The sequence below is a fragment of the Thermobia domestica genome, chromosome 13, assembly GCF_964235325.1.
Source record: "Thermobia domestica chromosome 13, izTheDome1.hap1.1, whole genome shotgun sequence".
NCBI lineage: Eukaryota > Metazoa > Arthropoda > Insecta > Zygentoma > Lepismatidae > Thermobia > Thermobia domestica.
In genome coordinates this window covers 144,959,636-144,973,804 of record NC_137466.1, presented here as the reverse complement: position 1 = coordinate 144,973,804, position 14,169 = coordinate 144,959,636, and the positions used below count along the sequence as shown (strand labels likewise).

The 14,169-nt window shown below is 31.9% G+C and overlaps 1 protein-coding gene across 1 annotated transcript; it reads left to right on the top strand.

Moving 5' to 3' along the window:
• Positions 1-6,145, top strand: LOC145668611 (uncharacterized). The gene is made up of 2 exons (XM_081736648.1): positions 1-331; positions 5,119-6,145. The coding sequence occupies exons 1-2, from the start codon at positions 263-265 to the stop codon at positions 5,623-5,625; spliced, it is 576 nt and encodes a 191-aa protein (XP_081592774.1). The 5' UTR covers positions 1-262; the 3' UTR covers positions 5,626-6,145.
• The last annotated feature ends 8,024 nt before the right edge of the window (positions 6,146-14,169 follow it).

Here is a 14,169-nt window from a genome sequence, read left to right as displayed (position 1 = left end):
CCTGTTTGTGACGTCACGACCGATATATATACTACATCAGAGGTGGGTTGGGGAGTAATAAAGCAGTATTTCTCAGCACGCAGAAGATCGAGAGAGCAAGACCCCGAAAGCGTTTTCTGGGCTTAGGAGAACGAAGACGGGAAGATTTGTTGACTGCTTTGCCGCTTAGCTGTGTTTAGCACGTGCTTCGTCGAATACCAGTTCTGCTACTACAACTCTTCGTTGACTTGCAACTCTGCTCCACAGATTCAGCAATTCCAAGATGTCATCATCACCAGCCGGTACTGCCAAGAACACCGCGCTTGCTTCAAAGATGCACGGCCTTAAAAAAGTAAGTACCGCTACCGCAATTATCTTATTTATTGCAACAGCATTTAAAGTATTAACAGAACACTACTTTATGGTTTTATTTACGTGACATGTTCTAAATTTAACGTTTTGTAATTCGGTATCTTAGCTGAAAAAAATATCATTAATACAAATATTTCAATTTAATTGCAGTGAATATTATTTAACATCAGAAAAGTTGCAGTAAGAATAGGGAATAATCAAATTTTATTTTTAAAATCTATGATATTATTTACTTGTATTAAAACTTATGTTTAAATTTTGAAATTTTGATATTACATTCAAGATAACGAAAAGTTATTTTGTTTTATTTACAATATTTCATGCATAAAATTCGCCTTAGTTTATATATAACTGCACTGTTCATACTTTCTTAATTAGGCCCTATAGTTTTTGTTTTGAACATTAATTCCGATCTTAATTATTGGTTTAAGTAATTTTGTGCTAAATGTATTCTGCATTTTTTTTTTAAAGTGTCATTAAAAAATTTTTACTAAGTGGGCGTAACCTTAATTGCATTAGAAATAACAACTACTAATACTATTACCACTATCAGAACAACAAATAATAATATAAATATGCATTACTTTACACAATTTACTTTAAATACTGTTGCTAGTATTATTATTTTTTTATTGTTGTGGAAGTATTTCGTTGACCATCAAAATTGCATTCGAAATAATTAAGATAACCTTTCTGAAAATGTTTCCCACAAAATAATAATAATAGTAATAATAATAAGCAAACTTATTTGTTTCAATATAATCTCATTTGGTTCTGATCGAAACCACTGTGATTTGTCTTGTTCTATTATAAGTTTTTTTTTTCATTTTTATTTTGTTTTTGTTTCGTTTTCTTTTTTGAAGTAAGCAAATTAATTAATGAATGTCAATTTACCTAGTTCATACATTGCATAATGGAACTTAATATAATATTGAAATACTGTAATGGGATTTTGATGGTCGGCATGTGTTTTTATTTAGATAAATAAGTATTTATAAGAAAATACTTAAGTTTCGTGTTTCGTCGAAATATTTTGTTTAAAATGTTATACTGTATAATGTGGTTTGTTATTTACGAACTTGTTCCCTTTTATGACAGTACTACATGCGGTACACACACACACACACACACACATATATATATATATATATATATATATGACCAAACATGTGAGCTTTATTTACTTTGAGTAAAATTCATGTTTATATGGGTCTCTAATACTGTTTATAGAATTATTTTATCAATTTAAACGCTTAATTTACTAATTTACCTTGAAAATAACTAGTGTTTGTACATACATTTTGTGTTTTTAAATTTTGCTACCACTTAGGCCTATTAACTAAGAAGTCGTAGAACACTACTACCAATACTACTACAACATTAATAATAACACTAATAGCAAACACCACAGCCTACGAAAAGTTCTGGCAAACCAGATAGCTTTTTATTTGAGTGATGTGTGGATGGCTCATTTGTTTTCATTATTATTTCTTACTCTCAAAGCCCTCGTTCTATTAATTAAAGTACTTTTAATTGCCTTCTGAATTTGAATCAATAAAGATTTCATTATTATTATTATTATTATTATTATTATTATTATTATTATTATTATTAAATATTTATCTTAATTAACTATAATATTAAAACAATACACTGTACTACATTAATTAATTTAATTAAATCAACTCAATTTATAATATTGTTTGCATGTACCGCAAACAAAATTAACTTTAAAGCAAATAGGTATATATAATTAAATTTGCACAAGAGGGCTAATTAGAGATAATTGTGGCTATTGCCTGGCAATTTCTGAACTTTTAAAGTTCTGAGATCGATGTGTTTATTTATTTTTTTTTTAATTTAGCTACTTTTCTCCCCAAAATTTGAAACTTCAGATGCTTTTTGTAGGTAGGTAGGTAGGTAGGTACAAGTGACAACGGCAACTTTAACTTTTAACTTTTCGGGGTATTGCATACCAAAAAGTATACTTTTATATTACCTGTCACAATTTACAACATAAACTAGGCCTATCTTGTGGTCAGGCAGACGGTGTCGTATCCACAAAGGGGAAGGGTGCATTTCCCCCTTCCCCTCTCGCATTGTCACTGGCAGATCCTACAACTATAAACGGGGTAATAATAACTCCAAAAAAATGTTTATTACTTTAATTTAATAAAAACTACATGCGAATATAAAATAATTCTTTAAAATTTAAATTACTATAGTCTATGTATAAATAATACTTCAAAGAAAGTCGTTATTGAAAACAGCAAAGGTATAAATATAGGCCCTATATACAATTATTAAGAAAAAAATACATTGAAATTTAGAGTCAAGGACAAAAAGTAAAATATTTCGAATTTCAAATTCATAAAATTTCTCATATTTTTTACCTTCATTATTCCCTGCTGTAAGTGTATTTCAGCAGGTATGTTACTACAACTGTATTTTATTTTATAATAATAATAGTAAATGTCTTCTCTAGACTTATATCCATCTTGTGTATTTGGCATTTTCATTTTTCATTACCATATTATTATTATTGTTATTATTATTATTATTATTATTGCATTGCTCTCATTATTTAGTTATCCAGCTATGACGTACTATCTCAATTTGAAACTCCAATAACGTCAGAGCTTTTATTTAATTAACTGAATAAATAAATATTAATTTGATTTAATATGTGCAGTCTTGCAAAAGTTTGACATACTTAAAAAAAAATAAAAATTAATTTTAGAATTAGTTTCATATATATACTCATATTAATGCATTAATGGCTACCCACTCTTCTATTAAAATATGTTTAGTGGTAGTCGGCGTTGTAGGGAGCATTATGACTTTTTTTTGGGGGGGGGGGAGGAGTTTACGTAAATTAATCAAAACCAAAACAAAAAAAGTTTCTAAATATGAAAGCATTATTAATACCCGATAAAGGCATTAATAATAAAATGCATATGCCATATATGTTTATTGCACACATACAGTATATACTGATTATTCATTTGAACTGTTGTAGTCAAATTAAGTTTATACAGCCTCATGTCTTAAGTGCAGTTTTGGACGTTTCAGTTATTTTAACGGTTTACATTTTATTTATTTATTTGGGCTGCTTGGCTCAATGGTAAAGAGCTCATTTCTGGTTCGAACCCAGTTCCCTTCAATTTGGGTTTGTGGTGGATAAATAGCTTTTGTGTGGTCTGCTTTCGCCATTCCACCATTATCATCCATTTCATCATCACCGCCTCCCTTAGCCTCGGTGTATAACGTGAAACGTTAAACTCCAATGAAATTTATTTATTTATTTGATATATTTATTTCATGTTCTATTATAAACATTCTTCATTTGCTGTCAATACATAAAAGGCGAATTCAGTTGGGGCAGGAGAAAATCGTTTGGGAGAGACGAGTCATTGGTTGCACACCTTTGCTGAAAGTAAAAAGCTCAAGAATATATGCATTTGCAAGGAAATTCCCATCTCCACTATGGTCCATAAATTCTTCCAATACGTGTCATTACAAAATTAATACCGCATCCTCTTTTATTGTTTTGTTCTCCAATATTCTGCCTCCTCCCTGGGCTCTCATTGTGGAGCCTTTATTAAAAGTGTTCTTGTTTGTGTATATATTATTATGCACTTTTTACATACACTTTTAATATTGACTAGCTTAAATATGTAAATATATTCTTCGTCGAGATATTATTTAAAGTTTTGTTAGGATGGGAGAGGGAGCAAGACAATCAGGTATATGTACAATTTTACATTTTTCACTAGTACATCATTATATATTATTGATTAAAGTGTATATATGTACCGAACTCAGAGGGGCAGTTTTCCCCCCTTGAAGTTAAATCGCGCTCTTGTTTCTTCGTCTGCTCCCGCTAAAATGTCAGTGACGCACTTTGGATCATGACCCCGTCTTTGTAGATATATCTGCATTTCCTTCTGGGCAGAGCTATCCAAAGAAAATTGGGTAGTCAAGTTTTCTTGTACATAACTGTATCTTAGAAAATTAAAAAAAAAAAAAAAAAAAAAAAAAAAATACAGAAATATAAATAGTAGTAAATTGTCGTATGCATTTCGTACTTTAGAAAAAGGAAAAAGCTGTATGAATAATAACAAAATTTGCTCCCGACTATACAAAATACTTCATACATAATTGTGTCAGAATACAAATTATTCTGAAAAACAAGTGCTATAATAATACAAATCCAATTTGATGCTTAGACCTATGTATTAGTCTAGGGGGGGGGGGGGCATGGTGGCTCAGTGGTAGAAAGTTTACGTCGGGTTTGTGGAATCCCTAGTTCGATCCACGGCCTAGTAAATTTGTAGTGAACGACATCGTGTTGGTAGGCTTTCTCATGGTATTCTCGTTTCCTTCCACATTCTCATTCCACCAATTATTCCATCATCATTCATGCTTTAATCATCGTCTCCCTTACCCTGAAGGGCACAATCGAGGGACGTTAAAGATTTCATTTTCATTTTGTTCATGCATAGTCCTACAAGTCAGCCATAGTACAGTCCAGACTTGTACTTCCAGTTGTCATGGCAACCTGGCGCCCACCATTTTTCGAGCTCTGATAATAATAATAATAATAATAATAATAATAATAATAATAATAATAATAATAATAATAATTTTCTCCATAATATTTGTTGCATTGTCTTTTTGTTTTTAATTCTCATTGTTGGTAACAATAGAAAGAAAAAGACAGGTGTACAAGATTTCTAACAAGGTTTCTCCTTTTTTTCTTTATAGATATTGAAGCCTGTATTCAAACTTCTGCACAAAAAGCGACGCCAAGACAACAAGAAGCAACAACAACAATCGGAAGTGATAGTTGTTTCGGAGGAAGGGGCTACAAGGACATCCTCACAACAACAAAAGCCTACAGCAGCCATTTCTTCCTCGCCAGTTACCCTCACTTGCAGCAAAGACGCCGCCAACTGGTACTCTGAACAAGAAGCAGAAGTCGACGACAACGCTGCTAATGAGGCTTTGGAGGAACGACTTCGTGAAGACATTCGTACAGCCGCTGGTTCTAATGGTTACGTGCAAATGAAGATTGCAGGACATGTTACTTTAATCCCAGTTCATCCAGGACATCATATTCCTATCCCTGCTGTCCACTTTGGTACCTTTTGGTCAGTTCCTGACAGTGATATTTTGTGCCGAAGTGATGTCAAAGTGATGACTTCCTCACAGAGGGCACAACCACAGGAAGCTTCAGTTACTGTTGCTAAATCCACCTTAGACTCACAATAATGTCAAAGCAGATTGCTTTTTAAAAGAAAGAACAATTTCATTTTAAATAACACATAAATATGAAATAGTACAAAAATGAACATTCCTATGAATATTTTTATGTGTCGATATAGTATAAATTTTCAAACTGTGATTTTGTAAATAAGTACTTTGATGCCAGTTAAAGAAATGAATAAGAAAATATTCTTGTGATATGTAAATAGTATATGATATTATATTGATTCCTTCAAGACTTAATAACGATACAAAAATTCAATTTTTTTGTCAACTAGGTGTTTGGAAGAAAACAAATTTCAGTTCAGCATTGCATAAAAATATCTATACATATAAATATGTTTCTGTGATATATTAACATTCGTAACTGTTATTACCTGTGATCATATGAGCTTTAATTATGATTTGATTTTTTTAAATTAGCATTTTATTATATGTCTTGTGGTATATTTTGCATTTTAAAGCACTTCTTTTTTTTTAAGAAAAGATAGAAAAACAAAAATAAATAAACACATATTGAAACTAATTTTAGTTGTCAACATTGTTATTTAAAAATATTCACTTCCATAAATGAGTATTAATGGCGATATATCTAAGGTAATAGCTTTTCTGAAATTTTTTTCATGTGAATTTGACTAAAATCTAATGCGTTATATGATTTTTTTTCACTTCAAAATTGAATTAGATATCATGTTGGTATGGTTATCATGTCATTAAAAAAATATTTTTTGTTGATGAAATAATTATAAATTTTATTTATGCAGTTTTTAGATAATGCTTACCGGAATCAAACCATGTCAGAAAAGCTAAATACTTTTGGTATGTTATTTTAAGTTATTATGTTGTTAAAAGAATTAATTTTCAAAAATTAGAATAAATCTGAATCTAGATCCGATTATGAGAAATTCAAATATGGGTAAATTTACCTAAGATTTTCGAGCACTGCTTAATTTTTAAAAATAACATTTTACTTATGCTCATTTTATAAAGATGTATTTTGTCGGAGAAAGATTCAGAATATTATTTCTCATTTTTGAATGTTACTTTTTTTTTTAACACTTTACCTTGGTAAAAATGGGTAGTGTTTAACTATATCTTCTTGTTAAGCACCAATGGTTGTTTATTACAGTAAAACCTGCCTTAATTTAGTCAAACATTGTTTCACAAAGGGTCCCAACAGCCTATGCAATAAGTAAGTGGATAACTTAACAGGTTTTACTGTAGTTTCAATCCTTTAAAAAAAAACTTCGTAAACTAATTAGATGTGGATGCTGGTGAGTACAAAATTTTGGCGATAGAGGAAAGTGTTACTTGGTTAATCAACAGTGAGCACCATTACTTTATTTTAGCAATTGATTTCGATTTTGAGTTTAGCGTTCCTTTCAGCAGCGAAGGTATAGAAGACGTGGACGTACAGCTTAACGTGGGATCCGAACCACATAAGCTCATGCCGGGAATCGAATTCTGGTCTCCCACGCCTTAGGCGCGTACGCTAACCACTTAGCCACAAGGGAGATATTTATTTTAGCACTAAGTTGAGTCTTGTGTCCAATAAAGTTTGGATAATTCGAGAAATTTCAACTTTTTGGATACAAATTGTATCTGGCTTTCTAAACGGGAATGCACTATCTCTTAACTGAAGTTGGTCTTCAATTGCCTGAAAATACCGAAACTCTTGTACTCCACCAAAAATTAAACTCGTAGTAACTAGTGTTGCTCACGAGTTAAGAAAAGTCTCGTCTAGAACTATATTTTTAAAGTTCGGAGTTTATACTACACATTTCTTTATCTAATAAATTAGAAAACTGACACAACTCTCAAGCAACAACTTTTCAGTAGAGTATGCTGAATTTTGGCACTGCTGCAGGTTAACATGGACAGGCAAATGACACAATTGCTCCTGAAAGGACGGGAGAGTGAATGTCTTCACCTTTGATATTTTTTTACAGGCTATTATCAACATCATAATTTCAATAAGGGTCATTCTTGAAGTAGCTTCCCAAATTGTCTTACAATGCTGCATTAGGTTAGTACCAATAGTGCATTCTCCCATTCGGAATCGAACCCGGTACTGCCTTGTACACCAAAAGTTTTGACTTTTTAATTCAAAATTAATTAATAATAAATTTTGAAAAGTTAACCATTACAACCAATTATATCCCCGAAGTCCTTTACTTACACTACTATTGCAGTTTTTTTTTTTTTTTTTTTTTTTTTTAAATAACAGAGTGCATGTATTTCAGGATGCCAAGAAAAAGGGCACTACCATTCAATCTTTCAGTTTTCTGGACATACTTGATATAATTTTCAAGTACATTATCTAACGTTAGGAAAAGAAATAATTCAAGCCAACTTCTTTATTTTAAAGAAGCCATCGATAATTTTTATACCATAAAAATATCGCTCTTAGTTATACCGAAAAGTCCAAATTTTACGAGTACTTAAATTACGCAGCGCTTCCTTTAAAAGTTTTTTTTGTTTGTTTTGTTTTGTTTTTGTGTTGTTATTCAACACTGAGGCTATGAAGAAGCGTGGGCTAGGAATCACGACCGGGATATAAATCAGGTGCAGTTGGGGGATGCACAGATCATCATGCAAGATTAATCCTTGCAATACAGGTCGTTCCCTCCACATTATCTCGCCTCTAAAAAGCTGGATTACCGGACCATATCACCTACCCCGGGTTGCCCAGTTGGGGAGTAGCATATTCTAATAACATTCGTTATATCAATAACTTAGTAATGGTTATCAGATCTGAGTAAAGTTTTCATTAAAATGAAAATAAAAATCGCTACATTTCAGAAAGTCCAAATTGTTCTATTACCAACTTCATTTTTTCTGAACTTGAAAAAAAAATGAAATCTTTCATTTTAACGTCCCACAATTATGCCTTTTAGACTACGGGAGACGATGATTAAAGCAAGTCACTGATGATGGAAAAAGTGGTGGAATGAGAAAGTGGGAGGAAACGGGATTACCCCAAGAAAACCCACAGAAACGACATTGTCTACCACAAAGTTACTTGTCCATTGATCGATCGAACCAGGGACCACACTGAGTCACCGTTCCTCCTACCCTTAAAGTACATCCCCGTTCAGTCATACTTAATGTAAAAGACGAGCAGGTAACTTGCTGAAATAAAATAAACTCTTAACGAAACAAAGTCACTGCAATGGTACACTATAACTGACAATAATGTAAACGATACTAACACCACTAGTCTAACGTATCAATTTGATACAATCGCATACAAAGGAAAGCAGTACCAATCTTCAAGATCATCTCCAGCACTAATGTATTGAGGAAGTTGAATGAAAGAGTTAATATGAGATGAAAAGCCGTGCGCAAGCGTATTCAAAAATGCGACTTTAAAAAGTTTGATTGAATCAATCTGATAGGCCTACCCTTGCGACTAATGAATGAAATGTTAAATAAAATGAACTATGATTTGATGAAATGAGAAAATTGGGGCAAACATGTCCAGCGATACTACAAGAAATTAAATGAGCACGAATATTGATCCGAAATTGAGCGTTCTAGCATTCTTAATGTAAATTTATTAATAAACCCAGAGATGTCCGTCTATGTTTCTAAACAAGCTACTACCTTTATTTTATTCTGTTCGAACATTTTCAACTTGTCTCAAAAGAAAAAATAAAATTTTCTTTAAAACGAGCTAACGTATGTTAGTTGAGACTACTTTTATCTCTTCGTTGCTAAAATGACAAAGAATAACGTTTGTCACATTCCGATATAGACAATAATTATTTAAAGTCATTTAATACTGATAACTCAGCACACTATCGCTTTTGAAATCACATCGAAACGATAATCCAGATTCAAATCTTTGAGGCTGATCCTTTAATGGAAAGTTTATACCCTAAATAATAAGTTCATACAGCCTTGAGAAAATAGCACACATAGACCGAATAATACTATCCGAGAATCTTAGCTAATACTATAGGCTACTTGCATCTTGTAGATATTTCAAAAAATAAATGCCTTAAAAAAATACAAAGGAACAAACAAACAAGTTTACTTCACACCAGGTCAAAGGGCCCAAATTGAGTTCCCTCGTCGCTATATGCTTAGGATACACACCATCGACTCGGGAGAACAGAATTTGAATCTTGAAGGGAATTCATATGTTTTGGATTCCATGTTAAAACTGTTATTCCATGTCTAATATGGTCTCGAGGCTCAAAGGAACGTCAAACTGCTAACACACAAGAACAAAATGTTCATCAAAAATATATATGATATCTCAGCCGATAATAATAATAATAATAATAATAATAATAATAATAATAATAATAATAATAATAATACAAGTTAACCCGTTTAATACATTTTCACAAAAGGAACTTATCGCTCGAGTTTAGCCAATTAAATTAACATGAATGAAGTTGGGTGAACTAAGTTACAGGATGATATCCATTCATATTAATTTTCATAAAATTCTTCAGTCTTTTCTCGGTGTAATCCCATCCCTCCTAGCGGCTTTATCAGCCACTGATTTCTCCAAGATAAACATTTCCGCTATTTTACAGGTAGCTTGAATGGGAATTCCCATCTTTCTAAAACCATCTCGCTTAAAATAATGACAAGGGAATTTCTGTACTAATGAGAAAATTTTTGTACTCCATTAATAACCATGAGCACTACGAAATTGTGAATTTTGATCACTATTTATCATGATCTATACTATTTACTATGATCATGATTGTGGTTTACACTATTTATTAACTCTATTAGAGATCATATTGTACATATGAAAATCAATAATCAAATTTTAATATTAGTAGTTTCTGTCAGCTACACTATAAATATAAAGGAGTGATTTCTAAATATAAATAAAATTATTAGAGTTTGTTTCGAGAAAATAGAATTTTCATCTTCATTTTATAGTGTTACCCTTCTTATGGTAAAAAAAAAAAGTCAAAAAAACACTCTGTAGGATAAAGGACTTATAAGTTGGCATCTAGGCATGTTTTGTTTACGTACCAATGGATAAACAGAAAAAAATGAACGACTGATAAGCATACGTATACACACACACCAAAATTAACCTTTTCAGTATATATGGGCGCCATGACACTGTAAATCGATATAAATATGGAATTTAATTCTGTTCACTATAATCTTTCCTATTCTCGTTCAGAAAGAATAAGTATAAAATTCGGAATATGCTGATTGAGATTTAACAAATCTTAGAAGCTATAATGGAAACGATGGACAAACCGTTCAAGAGAAGATTTTTCTGTTTTAGGAGACTGATCATCTCATCTCTGTAACCACTTTTTTGGGTACTTTATTTGATTTTTTTTAGTTTTATCATTAGTGATGCTGTGTATGCTTGTGTTTAAAATCAGTCAAGAATGAGAAGAGAAATTTACCCCTAACCTCGCGATCTAGGAAATATGTTTCTCGATAGCTTTCGTAATATATAATAATTTTGATAAAATATGCTGTGCATTTTATAATGCTTTCGCACAAATTCTACCGTTTGAAGTTAAAATCAGACAATAATGAGCGAGTGAATATACCATCTCTGCTTCTTCATAATAAAAATATATGTTCCGCGAAGTTTTTGCAAAAATTCTTCGATTTTTATGAAATATAGTGAAATTTGTAGTTACGAGTCTTCATCATAGCAAAATTAAACTAATGCAAATTGTATAGCTTTTGTGGAATATCTTCAAAACAAATAAAAATAATCGAAAAGCAAAGACGTAGTGCACTATACATGATTTTTGCATGTGATACCTTTACCACAATTCATCTGTCTGTTTTTGGTATGCCCTATTTACAGAACCCGCAAAACATACTAAATCTATCGATAGTTGCATATCGAAAGCAGATAGATGAGTTGTGACAACGGTCGTATCACATGCAAAATAATATTGTCTAGTTTAGTACGTTTTTGCTTTTCGAATATTTTTATTTGTTTTGAAGATATTACAGAAAAATTCTAAAATTATCAGTAGTTTAATTTTGCTATGGAGGAGACCCTTAAGACGACGAAAATCCTCAATAATAATAACAAAATACCGTAGGATGTCGAAAATCCGAACTAATTTTGACCACAGGTAGTTCAGATTTTCGAAAATGACCAAGAAAATGACATTTAGGCTTAAATATACTATACGGTATGCTCTTTTATCGATACAGTGGTTATACAGTACATACAGTAATTACAATACCGTACGTAAAGCTCCTTACATTTAATGTTTCTGAAGAACCTGCTCGTACACTGTTCTTGTAACTTACACTTTAAATTTAACTTGTATAGGCCTAAGGGAAACTATATATATATATATATATATATATATATATATATATATATATATATATATATATATATATATATGACAAACAATTAAATATGAATGATCTTTTGTAAAAACACTGACTTCACATAACGCCGACGGACAACCCTATTATGTGTTTATGGCTAGCGCTAAGACAAAATGTAAAAAGCTTCTAGGTACCGCGTTCGGATTTCTGACGTTCGGATTATCGACGTCCTATTGTAACTATCGGTTGCTTCTACCTATGTACAAGTATGCATGATCGGGGAACCTAAGAAAAAATATATGCTATATTAAAATATTCCCATGTTTTATTTCCAAAAGCTATCGCGGAACATCTTTTCAAAGGGGGGGATTAGTTTACCCCTTTATTCTCCACTAATTTTAACTCCATACAGTGAGGATCATTGAGAAGACTCAAAGAAAATATATGCCTTGCTCCACGAAAATTATCGTGCAAGATATTGTTAGAAGGCGGCAGGGGGAGTTAATCCACACATTTATTCTTGACGGACTTTAAAATAAAGCAATGGGGGTTATTGAAAAGCCTAAGAGAAAATATACGCCATATTACATCAAAATAAAATAATTTTGATGAATGTATAGAGGGAAGTATGTTATCACATTATTTAAATAAAGGAACTTACTTTCTTGTATGCGTTTATCCTTGGACAGTTTCAACCGCAGCCAATGAGGTTCTAAAGTTAGTGTTATACAGCTAAAAAATTCTTTATTATTATGTCCAACTGTAATTATTCCCTGATTTGAAATGTGTTTCTTTTGGCTATATGAAAATGTAGCATTATGTAGGTTGTGAATATATTTACTTTTCTAAATTAATGCTAACACGGACTCGGAGGCTAGTTTCCGAGGCTAAAGGGTTTCGCCCTTCGCTTGGAAAATGAAAATGAAATCTTTGAGTTTAACGTCCCACGATTATGCTCTTTAGACTAAACTAAACGATGATTAAAGCGAGTGAATGATGATGGAAGAATTGGTGAAATGAGAAAGTGGGAGGAAACGGGAGTACCCTGAGAAAACCCATGGACACGATATTGTCCAACACAAACTTACTTGAGTGGGGATCGAACCAGGGACCTCACGCACCAAAGATAAGTGTTCTATCACCGAGCTACCGTGCTCCCCTACCCTTCGTTTGGAAACATTGTGATCTTGCTTGAATTTCGTAGTGCTGATGTTTAACAATCTAGTATATAATTTTCCTCTTAGCACAGAAATTCCTTAGTTACCATTTTAGGCTAGATAGGAGGTATCATCTTCAGGTTAACCTAGATTTTATTCAATATCATGTTCGCCAGCACTAACAGATACTCTCATATTAATATCTCATATATGTATATACTCTCACATACAGAAACTACCAAAAAGGATAGTTTCATATTATTTGTCATACATTAAAATACATATTTGGGGGACACGATTAGGCTCCGGGGGCACCTGTTCCATTGCCTCATTTGGCGTTGTCACTGGCTTGTTTGGAGAGGGATAGGATAGTGTAGTGATTAGAGCACAGAAGCTATAAAACCGAGATCCGAACTCGATCTTCAACCCAGGCTCGCGTGTTCACTTTGCGTTTCTAATGAAGTCATCAGTTTTCTTACAAGTGAAGTTTTATATTTTCCTAGGTAACGGCGGATATATATATATATATATATATATATATATATATATATATATATATATATATATATATAGATATATATAACAAGAAAAGAATACATTTCTGACGCTATTGGAGTACATTTTTTGTTTATTTAATTATTATTACTAAGAATATTATTATCTATTATTGTAATTATTATTTTAGAATGCGTTGTTCAGTGTGCTTAATGTTTGGTTCGATTCCCGAGAATGGCACGAATTTTTCGGTGTTGACCAAGAGATCGCAACTCAGTTCGGAAGTTGCTTAAATATAGACGATATTCTATCTAGAAAGCTAAACACCACAGAGAGATCTAAAGTAATGAGAAACACTTTAATTTCTACGTTATTATTTATATTGAGCATGCAACATCATAATTTGGATTATGGAAGTACTCACAACATATTATTATTATAGTTATTATCTTAGTAGAAAACAGCCCTTTTTGCAGTATAGAGCAGGAAACTAGTAGAATAAATGGTTGCTACAAAAAGTATAGGAAAAAACTTGAATTCAGTGAGTGAATTGACTTGAAAAATCGTGACGTCATGTGGTGATTTAACTATAGAGTGTCAC